Source organism: Calliopsis andreniformis, chromosome 9 (assembly GCF_051401765.1).
Source record: "Calliopsis andreniformis isolate RMS-2024a chromosome 9, iyCalAndr_principal, whole genome shotgun sequence".
Taxonomy (NCBI): domain Eukaryota; kingdom Metazoa; phylum Arthropoda; class Insecta; order Hymenoptera; family Andrenidae; genus Calliopsis; species Calliopsis andreniformis.
In genome coordinates this window covers 9,963,393-9,988,772 of record NC_135070.1, presented here as the reverse complement: position 1 = coordinate 9,988,772, position 25,380 = coordinate 9,963,393, and the positions used below count along the sequence as shown (strand labels likewise).

The window sequence follows — 25,380 nt, the reverse complement described above, 5'->3', positions numbered from 1 at the left end:
GCAACCAGATACCACACGATACGCGTCCGGTGCGTATCAGTGCACCGTCTGTACTCGGTTTAGATTTCTAGGAAGTCTTTCGTAATCGTCGATTCGTTCCTCGCCGACATGAATGACGGTGCCAGCGTCGGGCGTCGTTCGTGTACGTTACGGGGCGCCAAACCCTCCTATAAATATCGCATAGCATGACATTGCGTGCACCGTCGGTTCATGCCTTATCTATCTATCAAACACGCTGGGCTCTTTCGTAATTCACTGTGCGGACGTGGAGTCCGGTTAATCAGCGACTCCTAGAGAGAGAGTTCTGTGAAATGTGGTAACGGTTCCCCGTAAGCTTGACTGGCAGAGGCGTTTCTGTTAATACAAAGCTTGGAAATAGCAATGGTCTGGAGAGGAGTCTACTAGAGTGGCGTCTTTGACGCTCACGTGACGCTATTAGTCGCGCTGAACGCGCCGTTTGTTCGCCGTCGCGTGTCCAAGCGTACAAAGCTCGATTCACGTGAGGTTTCAGTCGCCTGACACGAGCCGCGTGAATACTTTGTAGTTCGAACGATACGAGCGTGATGTGTGCTCGAAGACTGTTAAAACTTGAAACTGATTACTGTAATACTATATATTCGTTCTATGATAAATTACTCGCGCTTACAAAGCTGGCTTACAAGCTAGCTTACAAGTCGTTTCATTGTGTAATTAAATGCAGTAGATCGGTAATCTAAATTATTCTGAAACCTTTCACACGAAGCTTTCAAAACACAGGGTAACTAAAAGTACCGATTACATTCATTTAGAAATTCCAGTACCTTTTTCTAATTCAATTTCAGAAGATATGTATAATATTATACATTCAAATAAGTGTTACGAACAGTGATGGCCTTTAAGCGATTTAACGAGCCAGTGATTTGTTTAAAAAAAATTCAATTATTCCTGAGAACAACGCAAGACGTGGGCGTATCACTGACCAGCTAATACATTTCAAGCACTCACGTTTTACGCAAGACGCAGTGTGTCCCCCCAAGGAAACGAACGTATTCGAAGGACACGTACGCGTCTCGCAAAGTGATTTGCGAACCCGGTGCGTTGCAACAAGGACGCAAGCGTTACACGCATCCGGGCTGCAGCTTGTCAAGTTTTTCAAGGACGAGCGGGCCCATCCTTGGAATTTCAATCAGTACATTTGCCTATCGCTTGACACTAAACCTCGTGCAACACTGAACAGCCTCGTTCCCTCCCGCGTATTCGGTAATCAGTGCCCAAACTTGGAATTACAAGCGGATATGAAGACATCGAGGACAGATACAATTGGAAAATTAGACAGCATAACGTAGTGTCAAGCTGCTGTACTTGCGAACCTAGAACTTATTTTAACTCGAGTTTCTATGATAAAAAGGACTGGATCGTAGCATCTAATATCCAATGATAAATCTTGATTACTCCTGGGAAGCTATTGGTGAGTGGGCAAGGGAGCTCCACGTGTGACCCTGTCCCGTACGTCTCAAACTCATTCGAATTATCTCAGAAGGTGGGCCACAAACAGGAGATTCTACTAGAACTAATCAGACTGTATTCGTTCGGCTCGCCTCTACTCCTTACCAGTTCCCCTCACTGTTGCCATTGAAAATTTCAGCAACGAAGAAAATTCTATAGAGAATAAGAGACCTACACTATCCAACTATAGAGAAAAGCAGTAACTACAGAAAAATACAGAACATTTTTCGCCCCTTGTTTTAGTGCAAAGTAGCAGTAAAATATTTGTAAGAGATACTGTTTTTCTTCATAGCAGACCTACTTAACCCATCGTCAGAGTAGTGACACTACTTGGCCCTCCCCCTTCGTTACCACACCGTCCATTCACACATCGAAATCGACCAGAAGCGAACATCGACTTCGTGTCGAGGGACCACGCGGCCACCCACACACCATGGCACGCGTAACAGTGCAGACACCTGCGTACACACATTCCCGAGTGGTGTGTATTTATAGCCGATAAACGTCTTGTTTACGCAGGCACGTGTTTCTTAGGCGCCTCTGGTCTTATAAAAAGGAAACCTGGGCGAGAGAAAGGAGAAAGACGTGGGAGGGAAAGAGCGTCACCCATCGTCGGTAGCGCGGAGGGAAAGAGGCACAGCTGCACTGCTCGCAGCACTCGTGCGACTGACGCATTAACGATGTTTTTCACTTGAGAGGCATTTTTGCGCAGTTAGCCGATAAGCCTCTTCTGACTCAGATGCCCTTCCGTTTCTGTCCTCAATGACAGCAGTCCCGCTGGCTGCTGCTGTGACCACCTATCTATAGGAACCGAATAACTCGTCCGACGAAAAACAACCGCGTTTCCCACTGGGCGTGTCGCCCATCGTCTCTCTTGTGTACCCTCGTGTGTTTGCATCTGTCCCTGGCGCAACCGCGCGCAAAAACAGACGCACAAAAGAGAAAATCGCGATGGCACTGTAACGAGATAACCGACGAGTTTGCGTTAGGAGCGAGTCGGGCACGCGACTGATAAGGGCCTGGCTATCGCGAGAGCTGTTGATAGCTTGCCACATTTATCAGTTCGCAGGACAATTGTACCAGCCGATATTTTGGTAATATTCATCGGAAATCTATAAAGCCAGAGACGTCATACGTTACGCTGTTTTCGAGCACCGTTGGTTATCTGCTGTAACTCGATACTCTTCGTATCTGCTCACCTTGAACTTTGTAGGTAATCTTTCTCTGTGGGGTAACAGGCGAGATATGGAGGCTAATCATTTCGTTACGCTTTGATGACGCGAGTTATGTTTACTGGGAATACTGAGTTGGGTGGGTCTGTCAGCGATTGATAAGAAAGCAATATAGTATTGGAGACTTGAATTATGGTTGCTGTGATGTGAATATGAGATTTGAGGTAGATCAAGACTTCCTGCTGCTCATAGAAAACAGATTCTAATACCGTAAACTGCTAGTCTAGAACTGATTCTGTATACCATCTACTTTTCTCTTATTTGATAAAGTAATTAGGATTCTATTGGATAATTGAATTGAAATGTAACTCTGAATGCAAAAAATTAGGATGCTTTTTCAATACAAGATAAGTACCGTGTAACCTAAGATTCATTGTAGCAACAATGAGGAGGAGGATCCACTGGATGTCTCAGCGTCCTTGGGCAGCCCCGATGAGACTGCTGGATTCGCTTCACGAATTACTTAGGAAGAACGTGAGGATCCTACTAAGGAGGAAGCTACACACAACTACCGTAGCAGCAGCTGTTTGGTGCAATTTCCATGGGCACACACTGTTGCAACGACAGAGAGAAATCGAGAGAGGATTGTGGGCTCAAATCCTCCTAAAGCAGCTCGCAGGTGTGCGCTAATGAGTCGAGCGACGATAATGGAAGGCTGGCTAGAAGGAACTCGGACACAATGGCTGTGTCCGGTTCGTTCGGACGTTTTCACTAGCTTCATAGTGGCTTCGTAAACGACTTTATCCAGCGTACTCTATGAACCGTGCGAACTTCCCTCCTATTTCACCTTTCCGAGCGTGTAAAGGGTTGTAAACAGGTTCCCAATTTGCAGAGTGTACGACTACTGACACTGATTAGCAAATTTCTTAGAGATCTCGACAAATTAAATCCACTGACATGTATGGATACAGGTGATCGATTATTTTCAATCATCGAAGTTACTCTCTACCTAACATAAGGTTAAATGTCCCAGTACCTGGACTCTTAAGATATCAAATTCTCAGTGTTTGCACAACCTTTTCAGCTATTTTTGTACACTTACTTGAAATGCACCTCAGTACCTGAATATACTATTTCATGATACTATTTTTTGTTCTTTTAGTAGGTACATTAGAATTCAAGCTCAAAATGAAATAATATGAAAGTTTGTATTCAAGTACTTGAAACACTTACCTTAACACACAATAAGTAAACCTTTCTTTTTTCTACTTTTTCTTAAATATATATCTGTTCTCCTCCAATTTTTTCTTAATTCTTATCTTTTTTCTCATTTCGCAGACCTAATGCTCTAATTTTTGCCAATTAGATCCACTTGATGCTTCAATTTGTACGATGTGTATTTTCAAAAGTGAAATCTGAAACTCTATCAGAAAGACGACACACTGTGATTTTTCTGCAAACGCAAGCGTCTGTTCGAACACGCTACTTTCGAATGGCAGACAAGAATTTGCTTGCGAGGTACGTTACAAGGATCTCATAGCCTACAGGGACATAGGCATCGGCGAGAAATCGGGGGGACCGGTTCTTCCGGTCGGTTTGAAGTTTCCTATTAATAGGCAGCAGAAACGCGCGGAATAGCAACGAGCGGGGAAGGAAAAAACAACTTTTGCGAATGACGAGACAAGGCGAGACTATTCACGAGAGACGTGTATCGAATCACGAATCCCGATCCTCTGGGGTGCATGTTATCAGTAAGGTTGTATAGCCACTTAATTGTATGGTAATTTTTCGGACCCGATAAAAACAGAAATCTTAGAGGACTACCTTAATTGGAAGGTATTCTATTCTAAAACAACAAAGGCACTTTTGCTGCTCGTTTCCTTCAAATTTATAGTCTTGAACATATCAAACTGAAGAGTACCTTGTCCTCTTCAGACAAGGATGAGATCACGAAAACAAGTCATAATCTAAACAAAATATTACCCAATCTTAAAAGATCGAAGTAGAAAAAGTACACAAAAGCCTTTATTCCTTCAACAAAAATCTGTCTTCTCACGAGGCAAACATATTACGCAAGAACCCAACCACCAGGCGATCAGGTGCAAAGAATCTCGAACACCTAGACAAACTCTAAACACAGAGGCGTCAAATCTTCGAGTTTGTTTTACCCGTAATCGCGTTCCCGAGAACTTCACAAGTATAATCCCATGTTTCCTAGTCGGAAAGGGTTGATCCCCAAGCTCTTCATAACGCCTTCATACGTCCCAGAGCCAGGTCAAGCCCTTCTCGCCGAATTATCGAGGCATGGTATCGATGTTTCGAGTTTCCCAGGCAAAGCTGAAGTGTACACAAGGAGTCGACGAGTCGTTTGTGTGTCGAGAGACCTGGCAACCAGGGAATCTCGTGTCCGTAAACACACAGACCTTTTCCACGACCGTTTCGTCAAGAGCTGTCCACGCGTTTTGTCACGAGCTGCCTTTGACACACTGTCACCAGGCGTAGAAGCGCGCGATTTCGCGTGTCAAGCTCAGAAATCGGCCCCCTCGGAAGCTACGAAAGGGGATGGTACAAGACTGGACCAGCGGGGGCGTCGATGAATCGTTGCAGGCTTTGTGCAGCTTGAGTTGACTTGTCACCGCTGCCTAAAACCGAGGGTAGCTAGTCGAGGGAGCAAAGCAAACGACGATGTTGCTCGTGGGAGAGGAACACGCTGATAATCGCGACGCAACGTTTATATTTGCCTCCGGAGACTGTGCCGCGTCCTGGATAGCCGAGGACAAATATCCCGCAGGACGAAAACCTGGCAGAAGAAAAACAGAAGTATTTCCAAGGAATAGAACGACGAGTTTACAAATAATTATCTCGAAGCGCTACGGGGCTTCTCTGCCCTGCCGAATCCCCCAATATACGTTTCTGGTAATATTTGTGTCTTTATGAGCTGTATGTTACTCCACGATATAAATACTGATCAAACATTGAGAGGGAATGATGTGGCAGAGAAAGAATGGAAAAATTGGTATTCTAATTGTTTGCGAAGCGATAAGACAGAAATATTGGAAAAAAATTCTCATTATGCTTTTCTGATGCACAGAGACAGGGGTAGTAATGCATATATATGAAGAAATTTTCGTAGACTCTTCATAGACTTCTAACACTATGTGACTTCAATTTTTATTACAACAGCTTTATTTTATGACTGAAACAAAGTCAATCCAGGAAGCTCGAGGAACTATACATTCACAGGAAGAGAATTCAAGCTCGTGTCAAACCTACTACATATTTAATTCAGAAACCCACACTAACATTAGACGCAAACCCAATCAAATCGCAAGACTGCAAGTACGAAGGTACCCCAAGGAACGTGTCAACGAGTTTTCTTAACGTACTTAACAAAAATACGAGCAACACCCGAGTGCAATGAATCACATGCCTAAGAGAGCACACATATCTCCGCGAAACGACGTCCTCGGGTCTGTCGAACAGATTCCGCGCACGAACGTATCTCGTAGAGCGCGAACGTTGTCCAAGGGGGACGAGCCCGAGAGGCGTTACATCAAGGTGGAGAAACAGGTTTCCAAAGCTCGGTCCACGCGCTCCGAGCGAAAGAGAAACTGAGAAGCGATGGGGGAGCGGCGACAATACCAAGGAGGCAGATGCCGCAGGACACGCCAAGGACTCGAACGCTAACGCACAGGACCGACGAATCCCGTCGTCCAATAAGCCGAAATGGAATCAACGGATAAAGAGCTCTTTTCCCGAGGACACGTACGCGCGCGCCACGAAGGAAGTCGAATGATCCGTATATAAAGACGCTCCCTCGTTGCGCGGACTTATCCCCGTTGTGATAACGGAAAATGGATCTAGCCCAAGAGGAGCAGAGGCGCGGAGAGGAGGGAGGATTACCTGAAAACTCGTCCAAAGGTTAATCCGCTTCGAGTTTGCTCGTACGCAGTTATATGCGCCACCAAGAGAACTACGGGATTCCAGGATTATGCGTCCAACATGACCCAGGCGGAGGAAAGCGCGAATATCCCTGGGCAGAGTTTCAGAGAGCGGGGCCAACTTAGCTGGGGCGCACAGTTGTGTACGAGATGCGTCCTGGTGCTCGAGAGCGCTTTGCCAGCGGAAACTGCTATGGTTAAAAGCGCAGGGTGACTCTATTATCTACGTTCAGGAGCTTTGTCAAGGGAACCGACGAAGGTACAGTAGCTGGAACACTTGGTTATTTCTGGTGAGCACGACTCTGGGGGATCTTCTCTGAAGCGCCTAGACGACAGGGTTGATTACTTGGCAGCGAGTAATCAACTGGGAACGAGCTTTGGAATCTGTGCCGAGAATAGGAATTGTTTTCTCCGAAAGGGAAATTGTTGCGAAGGACGATGTTAAAGTCTGATGGAATTTTGGATTAGATTAGTAGGCTGCGATTAAATTGCATTCTCCGAAAGCTCAATGTCGAGGAACCTTAAATAGCTGTAGGTACTTTCAGATTGAAGTTTCAATCGAAACATGAAGAATATAGTAAAACTTTAAAGAATACTATTTACTTCAAGTTTCTATTACACAAAAATGGACTGAAAAGTTACAAAATTTCAGAACCCTTCGGAGATTCTAAATTCTAAACTAATCACAATTTGTTTCTGTCATCATTAATTTGATGGGAAAACCCATTGTTCTTAAAATTATTCTGAAAACAGAATACTTCAGAGAACAATGTGCCAAATTACTAATAATAAATTTGAAAGTCTATAATATTTATTTGGCTCTTACAATAACATCAATCGACATATTATTGCCGCTACGAAGCTAAAACGAGCAAAAGAAGGTCGAAAATAACATTCTAGCAGACGGGTGCGAGCATCGCGGGTGTAGCTTCGACCAGTGTCGGGCTGTAACCTGTCAGAGAGACGCCGTTATTGCGGGCTCTCACAGAACGGTGCAGGTAACCTTTGTCCGCCGCCTCTAATTAAAAAATTCCTAGTGGCTTGTCGGCGAGGGAACTTGGAATCGGCGTCGGTCGACTCGAAATCCTCGGCGCCACGTAGTCGACTCTCGGCCAATCGGTTTCGTAAGAGCCTGTTTCGCGAGCTCTCCATCACATAATCGCTATTACGTAATCCAGAACGAATTTTGCATATTAAATTCAGATAACAGTAGGCATAAAAAAAATACCATAAAAATATATCATCGGTACATCCGACGTGGATTTGTTCCCACGAAGATATGGACAGCGGATATTAATTCGAGAGAGAGATCGAGATGTCGAGAATGATAATCAGACAATAACGAAAAGCTGGTCATTATTCTGTTACTGTTATACCATTATTCAGATTGCATTCTCAGTATTCCATGTTCAAGTTTTTGCTGCCCTATAAAAAATTCCAACACAATCTCAATCGCTGAAATGTTGCTCCTAGCGACCACCCACGAGATCTCATATTTTGCTAATGAGCTGATCCATTCTTCTCTTTATTCCTGATTGTTCCTATTAATAATCTGGCTTTCCAAACAGTTCCAGGTATCCCATCATTTTATTTTACTATGTATTATTTCACTGTGCGAATGTCTGTCGAAATGGAAGCAGATATTTAATGAAGAGACATCTCGACTTTCCCTACAAAGCAATCGCAAACCACGTTTTCCGCTAAATCAATCGTTTTCGCCATCAAATTGCCTTTCATCTGAAAATAAAGAGACAGAAGATATTCCCGGCGTTCATGCGCGCAATACACGCGAACTCGGTTCTCGAGGAGAGAAAGGAAGAGAGACTGGCGTCTCGGGAGAGGTAAACGCGACGTTAACAAACCAATTAGCAGTAAACCACCCTCCAGGCACGCAATAATTTACAGTCGACTACGCGCAATATACGTTGGTACCGACGTTCCTGGAGGAAGGAGCCCAAACAGAAGAAAGAAAAAAAATCTCTACAGAGTCCTACCAGTTTCCCTTTCGCGGATCCGAACTGCTTGTTGCAAGGGAGGAAAATGGAAGACCGTGCAAAGGAGGAAGCCGAAGATAACAGGATCGCGTAAATAAGGATACAGAGTGCACCTCCTCGGTATTACATACAGTGCACGACTGAACAGTTTCTTCGTTCCTTTGGGAGCAAAACCTAAGTCCTATATCCTATCTCACGGACAGTCTCTGTTGTTCTTACGCCCACAATATAAAGCTGGAGAAAACTGGGCAGGAGAAAGACCGCTTGCAGCGAGTCAGTGCAACTTGTCAGCACACCTGACACACTGTGCTCATAATAATCCCTACTGACTTCTAATTTTTTATACAAAGACGTTCCAGAAAAATCTCTAATGAACGTTTATTAAAATATAAAGCATTGAATGCAAAAGTGGAGTAACTTTTACTTTCTTCAAAATTGAATTTATATCATTAATTCTGTGGTTGTAAGACAGAAGGACCTAAGTCACATTTTCAAAAAATTTGAATTAAGGGCTGCATTGCACCATCAGAGTTTATACTTTTAGGAAGAAAAAGAAGCATTAAAAAAAATTGCATCAGTATCTCGGAAAGAAGAATATGTGACTTTGGTTGTTTTGCCTTGCAACCAGAATTTATTATAAAGAAACTATGTAAAATTGTCTATTTGTTCCGATTTTTTGGAGTAATGGTATTAGTTGTTGCTTCCAATGCCTTATATATAGAGTAATACGAATTTATGTACGCCAGATTGTATTTTATCTTTAATGGAGGAAGTTTTAGGGACGCCAATTACCCTTCTCGGCGGAATTCATGGCAGACTGAAATCACGAACTTCTCGCGGAATCTTTGATGCGGTCTTTAAATAAGCTCGTCTCTCACTGTCATGGTTACCAAAAAGCTCTGCTAACCGTGCCAGACGGCTACATTCTTCATTTATGACTTTCCCTGACATTATTCGTCGCTGACGCTGTTAGAATATTCCTCGCAGTGTCCTCTGGCTCTGTGAACTAATACAATAGGCCTGGGATCTCCCTCTGCGCGAGTACGCACGGAATTCAGAGGAAGATTCCCCCAAATCGTGAAAACCTCGACAGCCCTGTCTGACGAACCGTTCCTGTCAGTTACATCTACTATAATGTTCTTCGTACTCGAGAGCAAACGTATGGTACTGGGAGAGTCACGTAAATGGGCTCGACCATGATAAATTTTTAATTTCTGACCGTTCTGGGTTCCCCTATTCTTTTTAACGAAATCAAAGTGAGTATTCTCAATCTGACTAGAAAAATGGCCGCGAAATAGAAGGTACGTTGCATTAAGAAATTTTACGGAGAAGTTTAATAAACTTTTTACGATAATAACGAGAGAGATTTAAGCTTCTATGAAAGGAAGAACATTTAATAGGCTCTTCATTTATAATAATTTACATTGAGGAAAAGATACTAGACAATATTAGATAATATAATCTTAGAAACAGCTATCAACTGATTATGCGCTAACAAGAAGTCATTGTCTATTAAATATAAACGGTGTCAAGTGACAAATGGACACTGTGTCTTTATGTTTCTTTTATGTATCTACGAACTGCCGTAAACCAACTGCAGAATATTGAATACACCTAACTAGCCATTTTTTAAAGTGATACAGGTCTTCCGTATTTCCTTTCCCAACGATGTTTAAACTAACGCTTGCTATTTCTCTGGACACACTCTGACAATATAATACACAGGCATTGCGCAGCGAACTTGTGTCTCGCAATGCCCAAACCTATCCCTGCTTGTGCATAATGAGTAACTGTAAGGCAACGTTTCACAAGCCAGCCAATCCGCCGCCCACGCCGGCGCAACCACTCTTCTCCCGACTGACTTTTTTACCCGCTTGACAAGAAATTCTACGCGATGTAATGACGTAATAATGATCCTCTCTCCACTGCAACAACTTTCTTGTCCGCGAGACGTGCTCCCCCGCTGGGGTCAATGTCGACGCGATCGTTAATGACTCTGCTTCGTATCAGTATTTACAACGTCGCTCGCTTTTCACCGACGATAACGGGATGGGCAATTTATTTATTTTTTTTTTCTTTCCGATGTGATTAGCAACGCGAACAGGGAATGAAATTGGCCTCGTAAATGGACGACAGGCAAGGTTACGCAATTAAAGGGCACGGTGTAATCAGAAGTGATTAAAGCGACTTATGTACAGGGTGGAGTCGTTTTCATGGTGCGTTTAAAAAACTCTTTAGGTCAAATTGAATTAAAAGTGTAAAATTGTCTTTTTGCTGGAGGCTCTGTTTACGAGAAAATTGATTTTGAAATCTGCCGGCATAGGCAGGTGTAATTAAAATACCATTTGTTGGTAGACACCATAAAACGTATCATGTTTACGGAATAAATGGGATTCATTGAATTACGTGTGTATGGGCCAAGGACAGTTGGACAGTACAGTCAATACTGAGGGACAGAAGAGCCAGAGAAAGTTTACTTTGCATTTTCATCTTATTTTTGAAGGAAGATAACTTTGATTACCTAGTTAATCTACAACTTCATGCCCACCTTTATGTGCTCACATGTACCTCAACATTTCTGAATTATGGTCGAGGATTTTAGTTATTGAAAGTGAGATAAGATTAAAATTTAGTAGATCTGGAATAAAAAGAAGATTCATCCTTTTCGTGTACCGACGATGTTTAACAACATATGTGATGGGTACAAGAATCTAAATGAGAAACATTCACGAGTTATACATTTTTACGTGTGGCCCCTACCAAGATAAATTATATCTATTAATTCCTTTATCACACGAATTCAAATTGACTAAATAAACTTATCGTCCGAATGTGATAATAAATTGAATGAAATTGAAAAACCTAAAATTACAACTGTCATCGCCCAAGTAATAAATTTTGCCTGACAAAAAAAAGAAAAATAAAAAAAAAAGAATGTCGTCCTCTCCATTCGCGCAAATTTCTCTATCACTGAAATTTCTATATCAGTTGCCGTTTGTTTGAGATTCTCGAAAATGGTAGGCAAAGGATCCGGTCCAACCGGTTCCTGAACGTCTCGTACGATCAAGATAAACATTTTCGCGATAAAACACATTCATTAAGTATTGTCGAGGAGGCTCGGTCCTCCCATTTATCGCTCCCAACACATGCAAAAACATCACACGATGGTTTTCTTTTCGAAGTTCGAATTCGACCGTCCGAAATAGAAATAGAAACGAGAAAGGAAAGGGAGAGGAGGATCGTTTCTGATGTTCATGAATGTTAAATAACATTCGAGAAGAGGCGTGTTGTTTCGCGGCAGCCTTATACGATCCCCGTATTTGCATAAATTTGACAAATACCTCGTTACGAATTCGTCGCCTCACGCGGTTGCAGGCGAACGCATTTGCACGGGTTACGTCACAGTTGGGTCACCATGTGAAGGCTGTTTCCCCTTAAAAAATGCTAATTAATACGCCTTGCCTCGGAAGTGGGTTTTCACTTGGGAGACATTAGCGGATAAAATATTCTACAATTCCATGTAAACATCTTTAAATATCGCAAATCATTTGAAATTCCACGTCGACATTTACGTGGACACATCGTACAAGGTGACACTGAAAAAGAATATAAAATAGTTTTTTAAATAACAGAGGCTGGCCAAGCCTGTTACAAAACTTTTCTCGCGCATTAAATACATAAATAAACGTCTGCCAAGCATCATATGCACGCTCGCCTTGACAGTGAAAACCGGAGGAAATATCGTGGCATCAAAATCGAGTTTCACGTGACTAATTTTACCGCGTTCGATATATCCAACCCGTATCGCGTTCGATTTATTTTTAAGCAATACGTTCTCCGCGCCTCACAGATACCGATAAATCGCGCGCCTCCCGCGTAAGCCCCATAATCTCCCCGCGAATATCATTAAGCTGCTCGACGCGCTGAGGCAAAAGGAACGGTGCGACCAAATTGGCTGGTTAAAAATTCGCTAATAACGAAGTCGCCTTGTTATTATTAACCGCGGTGTACACGATGGCGAGGACGGGGCAAAGAGGGCGAAGAGGAGAGTTTCAAGTTCGCGGAGCCCCGACCAGCCAGCGGATATAATAAAGTTTAATCCCTTTATAAACTTTCCCGCTCACCATGGGCGATACAGCCGCGCCAGTTTCGTTCGGGAAAAACCGTAAGCCTTAACTAACTGGGCGGCGTTGAAATTACACCCAGGTGGGAAAATAAAGTCAACCGCGCCACCAGCAGAGATTTCGCAACAACGTACACCATTTGTTTAATAAGTGGAGCCAAAACCTACTCCTCGCTCTCCTCTGCTCGGGATTTCTCTCGTTTGGAAGAAAACGCTAGGGTGAGGTCGATAATAACGCAAAAATTCTGTTGGATTTGTCGAGCAAAGAAGGGGCCGAATGTTCCTTCTTCCATAAGGGAAATTTAATTAAGAGCAACTTTCATCTTTTGAAAAAGAAGCAATGGTCTGGCACGAGTGAACGGAACCCCTAGAAGACAGACTTCGAATTTCGCCCTGTCGTCTTTAAGATATTCCTTGGGGCGGTCCGTCTGCCCGAAGGGGTCGAGGTTCAGGGTCAATCCCCGAACCCGTCCTTCCTTTCTAGGATCCTTCTTTAGGCTTATTTCCACTATTACCTCGCGATTTTTCTTAACGACTGTTTTTAACTGCAGACAAACCGCGACGACTGTTCCCCACGGACAAATTGTTGTGAAGTGCAATCGACTCGTGATGAATATAATGGCTTCTGCTACATGCAGTGTAGTTGGTGAAATAATTATGAAACTTGTGTCAAGATATGTTTCATACAGTACTATATCTTGTAAGAAGCACAGAGATTTAGGATTCTTTTTAGAAGCACATTTCTATCGCCGCCATCTTAATTGAAATTCGCCGCCACGACAATCACAAGCTATAAATTTCTCTCGACATGGTTACAGCAGCATCTTTATAACCAGAGGCTGATTAAAATAAATTTTTTTCTCACTCTGTGATGCTTGCGTTCCTTCTCAGCACTTGAAATTTAAATGGATGAAATAGTATAGGCAGATAGATATCCTACATTCTCACTCATTCTATGCTAGTCATTCATTATTCTCTCTCTACTTCTGGGTGTGGTTCTAACAAGACAGTACTGTACAATTTTTCAATAGGTATTTTAAAAACTTATGAAATGTACTATTTTATGTAACAGAATACCACAATTCGTCTTTAATTGACGTTACACGAATTTTCAAAAATGACCCGCGAGATGCATCATTTCTCTCTGTACTTTGCTATTATTGACTGTTAATTTTAATCTGTTTAAGACACACGTTTCTAACGAGGACTCTCGTACTAATTTCCAAATTGCACGTCCATTCTGCACACAATGCATAAATCATTCTGCTTTGCCAATGCTATTGGAGTACATTTTCATCATTCTCTGCTCACAGAGAATGGCAAAACCCACCGCGTCTCGAATACACGATCGTCGATTGTATTTCGTCGAGTTCAATATATCGATTCCTATCGACCGTCGGAGGCGCCTCATTTCGAATATTTATCACTCCCTGTGTTGAATATTCATTCTCGACGTGGCTCGCAATCATAAATTTCGCTTGGTAGCGAAAACAGCATTCGTCGAATCGTGAAGACATTCAAAAGTTTCCGGTATAGATACACGCCCCTCTAACCCTGACATTTCGACTTGATTATTATGCACTCGCAATCGGCGAGAATTATTATATTATGCTGTCACGAGCACTCGTTCATTTCGAAATTCTGTTTAAGTCGACTTATAAAAAAAAAGGTGAGATGTAAATTTATACCTACTCTGAAACTTTGATTCTGTCACGATAAGTTTTATAAGGAAACTGACTTCCTAATTCCATTTGTACAAGATAGAGAAATCTCGAAATAAGTTTCAACAGATGTTACTATTTCATTTCTCTTAATCATCTAATAATGAACTATGCTCAGTCTCTGATTTTAAAAGCATACACATTCGCCTGACACAGCCGCGAACCTGAGCTTCGCGGCTAGATACACATACCTTCGTCTTATCGTTATCTCTAGTAAGCTTATATATGCGCGTCAATCTCATGAAACTTTGCAACGCTAAACCGTCAAGGAGAAAGAATTTGTATGCAGGTGCTCTCGACGTACACACAGAGAAATGTTGTTATCTCAAGGAAGAAAAAATCTCCGAAGTTATGCGAATAAGCGGTATTTTCCACTATATCAACAAAATACTCGAAAAATTCGAGAAATTCACCCCTGAAAAAATGTCCAGACCCTTATAATACACATAACTCCACGAATTTCAAATTAAATGCGAAAGCACGTACAGAATTTCACTTATTTTCGCGGGGAAACCTAACAATTTTTCGTCGAACGCTATCCCTCTATTTTTCAACGTTTGATTTTGCACATAAATCGAGATATCTATATCTTATGGAAATACAGTTTTTTTTATTGCTAACAAATCGATCCATCAGTTTTTAATTACAACTAGTAAAAAATACGATTTGAAGGGTTCAACATTGATTCTCATTAGTTCCACTGTGTCCCCTTTATTTACACTTCTGCACGTTTCATTAGAGTTCCCACTCGTTTATTACTTCCTTTGATCCTCTGATATCTCACAGCGGTAGTTTTAATAATACATGAAAGTAGAACTCGCAATAAAAAGTGGACTCAAATGAAACGTTTATTCAAGCAGTGAAAACCATAATTTGATTTAAGAAGAAGAAGAAATAAACAGTAACAAGCTCAACCCCCAATCTCTAATCTCAAACTCTGATACGAGTTCTCAAAGTTAACCCAGTCATTTCTGGGACACTCCGAACATGAATCATAAGTTCAGGTTCCCGAACGCCTTAATGAGATCGTAAAACGCGAGCAAACAAGAAGCCACCACCCTCGCGGATATAACTCGCTGCGTGTATAAAAATGGAGGGCATACATCGAAGGAAAACGAATTCGAGAGGCGGCTTTCCATCGACAAATGGCCGTCAACTGCGGAACACTGCCGCTCCTCGAGCGTAATTTATTTTTGGTTAAAACGCGAGTAACGCGCAGGGGACAAACCCTCGGACTCGTCGCACTTCAGTGAAAGTGGGATTTATAGGTCGCGTTGCGGCGCCAAAATGTCTCTATACGCGTCTTCTAACGCGAGGGTGATATCGAAGGGTGGCGGAGGGCGGGGTTTATGGATGAAAAAGGGAATCACGAGTGGCATAAATTCGAATCGCCTCCCTAGAAAAATGCCATTGAAATATCAACGAGCAAGGGGTTATATTACAGGATACTCGCGCCCATGTCCCATCTTACGTTCGAGTTTTTTCCCTGGATGCTTACTATGGAATTTGTAATTCGGTGTTGTTCGACCATCAAATATACTTCTTCGTATGAGATAGTATCTTAAATATAGGTGGAGGGCTGAAGTTATGATAAAGAAATGGTTTCAAATCTACGAGAAATAAATCTATACACATGGTAGTTTACTCTCATGTGATGCAAGAGATGTGGCCAACAGTCTTGCATTATCAAGAATAATGCATTTAACTCAATAACTAATTAAATATTTTTTTTAGTGGATAGATATACTTATTCTCATTATCTAATAAGTAAACGTTTCTTGCTAAAAAAAATAAGCTACTTATCAATTATACATAATTTTGCAAGTAAACTACAATACCTCATAAATAAAATAATTTGAAAATTTAAAATTGAATGTTCTCAAGAATGAAAGATGGGTTTGTCGGGTCGAAAATTCAACATTTTTAATCGAATACCATAAAAGGGTCAAAAATGTTTCGCAACACGATGGGATAGAGAGACCACCACCCAAGACAATGGAAACACGTTTATGGAAATTTTACGAGCTCACTTTGAAAGTTCACCCCTTTTTTTCGTCGACGCGTAAGTTCGAAAATAGCACGAGATGTGCATCATAATTTCGGAGGATTTTATCATAGCACTTTTCAAGACTGAGCAACGCGTCCAGGAAATCCTTTCAACGATGAAATATTCTGCTCTCTACAGCCACTTAACGGAGCTCGATGGCATTTAAACTCATATGTGCACCATTTGGTGTATTAAATGATTCCATAAGCACTCCTTAAAATGTCCGCGTCAGAGAATATTAATCATGCGAAATACAAGCTCTGCCTTCGTACAATCACGCCTTTGTTTGGCCCAATCCCAAATTATATCAAAGACAAAAAGAAACACAATAAAAGCGTAAAATGGCAAAAGTATTGTATACATCAAACCTAAGACGCATGCATAGTATACTAGGGATGCACGTTTGAAATTTAAAGTTTTCAGCGAATCACCTTTTCGCCAAAGCAAAAACAGGACAGCTGGGGAGGGACTTTTTAACAACATTCCCGGCGTTCGACCCGCTTAAATGCATCACGGTGGCGTGATCCCATGCAGTTGGCCTTGGAAGCTGCTAGAGCGTCAAGAGCTCCTCTCCTCGCTCGCTGGCCCTGACGTGGTGGCCACGGTCAAGGCTACGATCACCCTTCCTCTCTCCTCCTTCCCGATCTTTCCCCGCTCTTCGTCCCTACACACCATCCACCGTTTTATTCGAACACACAGGCGTGCTCGCCTTCGAAACAGGATAGACCGAACCTCGAACTGCATTTCAAAGCTTGCAAACCGCGGTCTGCAGAATACCGAAACGCAAGCCTGGACTACGCTACAATTCCTTCTGAGTTATTCGCGAACTTAGTTTATTCTATGCCTCACTGGAAACTATCTTCCAACACGATGAAAGATACACGTACGTTGTATAATATTCGTGTCTTGTTTTTGTGTATATGAATTGATGGAAAATTCTGTATAAGATTATCGAGAGTACTGCATGTCCCATGTAAAGCAAGAACTTGAGTATCTAATTCAAAAAATACCATTACGATGGAAGAAACACAAAGAATCATTAGGGTGGCATGTTTCATAATAGCAAGGTCAAAGATAGAACCAGAGGCGCCAGGATAGGGGGGACCCACTTCCTCAGGTAAGGGAAGAGGATCAAGTCGAAAATAAAATGTCACGTAACTTGTGCAGTAGGGGAAGATTTCAACAGGGACTGCCCATCGAATCGGTGGAAAATAAACAGAAATAGGACAGGTTCCAAGAGTGGATCTAAATATAGGATACACATACCGTGTGTGCGTAGTATTGGGTGAGGGGCTTCGTCGTAATCGTCATGTTTGCCGCCCTTCGTCTTCGCCTTACTATACTCGCGCACAGTTCTAGAGGACAATCTATAGGTGTCGTACACGGATACCTACGACCTATGTATCCGTGAAACAGAGGAGGTTGGTCTTTCATTCGTTTTTTACAAAACGTGTGACCGACTCGATGGACTTTTCTCCTTTGCTCTCACGAACCCCACCCACTTGAACCTGTTATTATGTTCCCAAAATAATACATTGAATTTTATACACCACACATAAGGAAAGCGTAAGCTTACTATACGATACTCCAAAACACAGTTTTCATAGATAAGTATACTTTTTAATGAAAACCACTTTTTGACCATTCATATCGTATGTAATTAAGTATATTTTATGTAATGAGAATGATATGATATAATGACACCTACGATGGCGTAAACTGATGTATAGTGAAAAATGTGAATACTATACAATAGCAAATTTATATTTTAGAAATGCCATTTTCTATCAATGTTTTGAATATCGTACGACTGATCAAATTTATGACTTGCAATTTGCAAATATTTTCGCGCAAATGTGTCCATGACACACATTGAGACAAATCCACCGAAAGCAGTTTTATTACAGTGTAAGAACTATTCAAGAATCTTGGAAACTTTTCAATTTCGAACCCTAAACTATATTGTGACGTACGTGGACGCGACAGTGTCGCAAAGCGGGCCGCCAAAGAGTTTCTTAATACCAGCAGCGACAAACAAGAAGTTACTTTGTCCGACCTATCTCTCCTACTTAGATCTGCGCGTTTCGGCCGCGGGCTTTGAAGAGGAATCGACGGTGTCGAATTACAGGCTCAATTCATCTGTAAACTTCCGCGCGATCGACTGTCGCGCGTTTTCTCGTGCCGCCAACAGTCCTTGTTCAGCCGTGTGTGCAACGAAGAGGAGACACAACGTTCGCCAGCAAAGTGTGTTATATTCCCTCCCTTAATTCTTTTCTCACAAAAGATACCGACTCGCTCCTTCTCTCGCGGGAACATAAAAGCCCTGCCGCCTCTCTTTCGTCATTTGTACCGTCACCATCTGGTTCCTCTCCTTCGGGGCGAAAGTATTTCGCGAAATGCGCATCGTCTCTCCTTTTCTCTCTCCTCGCGCTCGATTATTTATAGTCAACTATAATACCCGCCGCAAATGCGAAACAACTTCGCCGACCGAAGAAATGAAAATATTCCTCTCTCTCCTATCTCGCGCCTTTTTATACGAGCTTCGAAATCGTGCTATAAAAAGAAAGGAACGGGAAACGTGTGTGCTTTCCATACGGAATGCACGCGCCTTCACTCACTTAACCCCCTCCGCGGGGCTTTTTCTCGCACCCCCTAAACTTTAACGCGACACCTTCGAGGGCGTGACAAAAGCTCCATATATCGAAAATCCTTCACGATCCCCTAACGTTTTCTGCTGTCCCTACGGCAGCCCACTTTGTCTTTCACGACGTATACAGTGTAACAAAGATACTTGAAAGAATTTGCGTTTGTAATCATTGTAGCGTAAAGCTCTTAAATTGAAATATATATGGGAAGAAGACTTTTTTTCGAGAAATTTCACAGTAACTCGAGCGAGCAAAAGTAATTTTAAAGATTTGGTAAGAAATGTGGAAAACTCGAAGATGATAAGTATAATCAATTTTTTCTCGCGTAGCAACTGTAAGAGAATTGCCATTTATAGATACATATGTTTGTGATTCATCGAAGGTACCAATGGATCGAAATAGAAGTGCAAAAATGTTTAAAATTCATTTCTTAAACGTTCTGAATCTATCCTCGACATCCATTTCGATTTAAAAACTGGGATAAGATGCTTCTTGGAAGTACGATCAACGTGCAAGAGGATCAAAGAAGGTCGGAGTATCATTAAAATTGAATGGCAGAAAAACCAATAAGAAAAGGTAACATTTAAAAACGTTTCCAAGGTCGGTCAAATGTCGACTAAAACGTTAATTGAAAGGCGTAAAACATTCAAAAGTACTAAATAAAGCTTCAATCCAAATAAGTAACTCTTTGTTCCGGAGAAGTCATTTATAAAATCGATTTCCTTAAATAAAAAATGTTTCAGCTATATTACATTCATTAGCAAAACACCCAATGAAATGCAAAAATAACTCTCAACGAGTTTCGTCTCCTTCGTTATTCTTATCGACCATCCATGCACAATTTCCCTTTTCAAAGCTTTCCTTTTCAACGAACCATCCCTCTCGTCTTTAACGAGACCCGCATCCAAACAGATTTGATATATTGCGCTCGTAATGCTTTTGAAGATTGCAAAAAAATGCAAGCTCCCTAAGCGAGTGTTCCTAACTCGTTGATGAGGCTACAATTCGAGCGCGGAATTTAAGACGAGGCGCAATTTAGCGAAGCCACTCTAGTGTCATTGTAAAGGCCTGAATGGAAATGGGTAACTTTATCTGTGATGCGAAAGAAACGTTCCTTATCGACGTCATTGAAACGACCGACCCGAGGCCAGGAGGAGAGGTTGCGTGGGAGAGAAACGTGACCAATTTGATAAGGGATCGCGATAATTGTATTCTTACACGTTTGTGCCTGTAGACCTCACACAGAGAGCCATCGGCAGTATCGTGACCGCCGGGGACAATTACTGTTTGTAACGAGCCTAGTCGTTTTCCACCCTTCGATTCGATACCGCGAATCTAACCAAGTCTCGCTAACACGTAATATTTGCAATCCTGGGGGCGTTGCCTTCCACAGCTTTTCACATATCTTTAATATACCGTGTTTATTTAGGAATTTATCTCCACTGGCCCGTAACATTGTATCCGATAAAATTTTTGGCGGAATGAATTTCAATAGCAAGTACGATAGCTCGCTCAATTCAATGTTTCGCAGACAGTGAAGATTGTACGTGGCGTCAAAAAATTAAAACCCACTAAATACAATATTTGTGCATAACATTAGACATTAGAAAAAAGAGAATATAATAAATATACGTATAAAATATGTTACTATAATGAAGGTACCATATTCAAATTTTCAAATATCCCGCCAAAAATCCAAACATGACCAAAATATCGCATTAAAGGAAAAGAGGAACATGAAATATGAAAACTCACCGTGCTCTATCGCTGAAGAAATCGACCTTGCTCTTCTTCTTCATGATAGCCTGGGGCTGATGCAGCGGGCTGACGCTTGGCTCGCTGGTCGCCGGTGGCGAGCTGGATCCAGTGCTGGACGATAGCGAACCAGCCCTTCCACGTCCAGACTCGATCAACTGTGCCTCGGTGGTGCCTCGGCCGTTCGCCGATACATGATTCCCGTGGGTAGGTGGCCCAGCCGAGACAGCCAACGTGGGCCTGGTGTTCTGACGATTGCGTCGTTTTTTCTTCTTCGCTTCGTTCTCGTCCTGTCTGTTACCGGACGCGTTGCCGCCAGCGCCCGATGGCATCCAGTCCAAGTCCTTCTTCAGGTGGCCGCGGCCGCATCGGCAGCCGCACGCTTTAAACGCCAGATCGTAACCCTTCTTCGTCCACAGGTTCTGGTGACGCTGCCGCTCCGACCAGCTACGAGCGCGTCCACAGCTCTTCAGATACGTCAGCACCGTCTGCTCCCAGGCGTCGAAGCACTCGCGATGCATGAACTGGCCCACGGGGCAGCTCTCGTTGTTGCATGTTACCTTGACCGCGTCGTGCAACGCGTTCAAACGGATCAACGCGTCGCCCCTGAGGCACTCGCCGGTTGGCGTGCAGCAGCGGGTCGTCTGACTAGTCAGCAAGTTGGTGTTGTTGTCCATCATGTCGTTTAAACCACCGCTGCCAGCAGGTCCACCCCCGTTCTCTAATAATACTCCACCGTGGCCGTTTGCGTGACGCCGCGGTGCCATCACTTCGTCTATTATTTGCTGCAGAAACACGGCCGTTTTCGTTCGATTTATATCTCGACACGATTCCGCGGGAAAAACTGTCCCTTCGAATAACAGGTAGTAGACTAGCCACAGGCTGGTGAAACTTCGACACGCTCGACGCGTAGTCACGGATGTACCGATCGACCGATCGAACTTCAGATCCCTGGTTGCGCAACGGTTCCGCGAAGCGCACTCTGTTACTTCATCTTCGCGCAGTTCCCGCGTCTTGCCTGTACCCTCTCATGCACAACCATTCAATGATCGAAGCGTGTGGGACGCCGGTCGAATCGCAGAGACACACCACAGAAGTATCGAGTACAGGTGAAAAGATCGCAACGTCGACAAGAGGTTAGTCATCCACTGCTGTTTTCAGTCCCTTCCCAAAGAGATATCAAGGTCACTGGGCGCCACTACAGAATCGTGAGAGCCGCGTGCGTCGAGCGCCCCGGAAAGAAACTCTCCTTATCTCAACGTCGACTGTTTCTTCGTTCGGCGAAGTCAAGGTCAGCGTGGTCTCAGGTGAACCATCAACGATGTTCAATCACGGCACGCGAATACGGTCCGAATCCCGTGTGCAATGTTCACCGAAGGTCCAAACACTCGAAACGGCCCGCGATCCTTCTCGCGAGGGGCGCACGTCGTCGAATGACTCGTACCCGAATGTCAGGGTCACCGGGGGGGCGCGGAGCGCGCGCAGCGTGGAACGCAGTTTCGCGATCGTGAAAAGTCGTCCCCGATGACGCGTTCACCGGCGTTTTCTTTCTCGTGCACCACCACACACGCGCAGTCGACACGATGGACAGAGGTAGTTAGCGGGCGAACGAAGCGAAATACTTAAAGCAATACCGAGGCTCTTCTCCTTTCTTTTCCCTCTCGTGCACGCACTGAGAGCCGACGACGAAAAACACTTGCTCGCACTAAGGGTGCACCAGTCACTGAGCGCCGGCGACGACAGCGTGCCGGCTGCCGTGGCTCGGCGCGCGGGCGAGCGCGAAAGTAAGGTCCCATTGGGTGAAAGCGAAAGCAGCGTGGTGGGGGTCACGGCTAGCGCGCCAATCGATGCGCGCCGTTGTCGTCCCTCCGACGGGCGCACGCTACCGTTCTATGTCTCCCTCTCTGTTCCTCGTCTATGCCTGTCCTTCTCCCGGACGGACGCCAGCCGCTGCATACGCGAGCGCGCGTTTTACTTTTCGAAGCCGGCGAGGAGGCCGGCGAGGAGGCCTGCGAGAGGAATAATCGTCGAGATACGTGTGCGCGCACGTACCCATCGCGGATGTGTGCGACGCCACGGACGATTCAACACACGTAGGTCGCGGACTTACGCGCAGAAATCGTAACAAGATAATGTTGGCCGAATTGAAAATTCTGTTCTATGCAGGAGGATCCTGGGGCTGAGGGGTAAAAATGAAAAGGGTAAGGATGCAAACGTATCGAATTGATGTGATTGATAATGACGAACCTGGGACAGGTTAGGTCAAACATGGCGCTGGGTTTTCCCTTTTTTTGGGCACTAGATTGACGGTGTTCACCAAAGGGAGGTTATAGTTATGAGTAATTTTGTAGTTAATATTGTATTATAAGATGGTATTTTGAATATGGGGGAGGATGAACATTGTCGTTTGAAAGTTTTCGTGAATTTCTGTCGTTCTATGAGTGGATGCCTACGTGCCCCGCTTCACGTAAACATATCTAATTAGCAGTGACATAGCGCGCTTGTTCTGGCATACAAATTACATGTGAACAGGTTAAACTGGTTTATGAAATGGTTTTTCTAATAATATTTCAATGTTATATAACTTTTCTGCAATCTTATTCATACTAAGTATGCTCTTTTGGTAATTTAATCTTTTTGAAATATCTGTCGATTCTAATGTTTAAGGTTCCCTCTGAGCTGAAGTGAAAAACTTTGAATTTTGCTGCTGTACATAGATAGAATCTTTAGAAAGCAGTATATGCGAATGGTAAGTCACTAATTAATTACATATAACAAAACATTGTTTAGATTATGCGACAGTACTGCTAAATTCAAACTTTAAGTAATCGTTTCTCCTTTAACGCCAATATTTCATTGAAATATGTGCGTGTAAAGTCATGAGACATGTTTCTCTGTGCCCTTCGGCTAAAGATACAGAACATTCCGCTCTGAAAATTGAACATCAGCTTGCTTTGAGGTGTCATGTGTATCGCGCGCTCTCGTGGTCAGTAAATAACCCGCACCAGTGTTGGTGTGTACTGTACTCGCGACAGTCTTTTTCCCGAATGTGACTTCTGTCGTGTGTACTCTGGCTAGAAGGGAACGCTGGCTATGAAACGATTTCGTGTCTCACGAGGTGTAAATATTTACGCCTGCTGGCCCTTGGGTATATTACGTCGCAATTCTAGAGAGAACTTATAGTTCTTTTTGCGTAGAGAACACACTGAAGACTTTCTATATTTTTACCATCTAACTTATTCACGCGTATTCGTTTTTGCTTTAAACTCTTGTTTACGCGTATTTCTTAATAAGTTCGTTTCTTGTTCTAATAATAACACAAAAATGATTATTAACCGTGAACGCCAGTTTTAAATAATTGCGCCATGGTAGGATCGCTGTCCTGACCAATCACAGACTAGAAGCAACGTGAGAACCAATCAGAGGTTACGTTAGAGCGCGCAATATTTTTTGCTGTAGCTTATCCACCGCAAGGCACACGAATTGTTGAGTGATCATTCATATCTCAGTTACATAATTGTTCGTTGATACTTTTAATTGTTTTTAACGTTTACATTCAAATTTGATCGCGTTCTATCTACGAATTCTCTTATTTAACTGTGTGATACATTTAGTGCAAGTGAAGACTGAAGATTAGTTGAAATCGAAGACTTAACCTAATATACAGATGAGGTTGGTATATTAGTTATCTTATGAAATAGATTCAGCCACTTTTCTTAAAACATTGCAACAAATGTTTATCAGCACAATCATTCAAATTTCTCCTCAAGCTTTTAAACGAAATGTGTGATTTTCATAAATAACAAATATTTTATCGTAACGCGATTGAAATTTTCTTTTAAAATATATACCATGTCGAAAGCTATATACTTCGATTAAATCTGTTAGTTTCGATAAGATATACGTCTGTGATTAAGTAGTCGTCGAAGAAGACTGTTTATTTTACGTTAAATTAATGTGGATCGCATAACAGCGTCATATATTCGCGGAAAACTGACCATCGCATCGCGCGAGATTAACTTGTAGAACAGATCAGCCATCTTTAAATTTAACCAAGGTTGCGGTCAGATGATCCTGCAGTTTTATTTTTACTTTTATTCTCAGATGCCGACCGCTCAAGGAACGTCAAGAGCCACTTGACGAGATTTATTTGGAATCGAAGGCGCTATTCTGGATCGAAGCAACGATCACCGATGACGTGAGTACGTTCACACGTATCATTCTTTTCTTGCATTTCGATGTTATTACGTGTACTGAGGGAACTCACTTAGCGTTAGCTTGTAAGAAACGACCTTGCGATAGGAATCTCGATAGCTTGAAAAAATAGAATTGTGTTTACTTCGGCGTAATGCGAATCTGAAAATATCGCGAATGTGTTTATTGATAAATAAATCAGGCCTGCTCTCTTTCTCTTTATCTAAACGCTTGACTTAGCAAGTTGCACAAATAACGCGCAGATTATATATTTAACGGGGCAAAGCGTTGCGTTGTCTCTTA

At 42.9% G+C, this 25,380-nt stretch overlaps 1 protein-coding gene across 1 annotated transcript in view; it reads right to left on the bottom strand.

The window, feature by feature from the left end:
* LOC143183247 (headcase protein-like) overlaps positions 1 to 22,587 on the bottom strand; it is a 160,513-nt gene extending 137,926 nt beyond the window's left edge. Inside the window, exon 1 of the mRNA XM_076384758.1 lies at positions 20,884 to 22,587. Coding sequence (XP_076240873.1) covers positions 20,884 to 21,650 — 767 coding nt within the window. The 5' untranslated portion in view covers positions 21,651 to 22,587. The remainder of the gene's footprint in view (positions 1 to 20,883) is intronic.
* Positions 22,588 to 25,380: the final 2,793 nt, after the last annotated feature.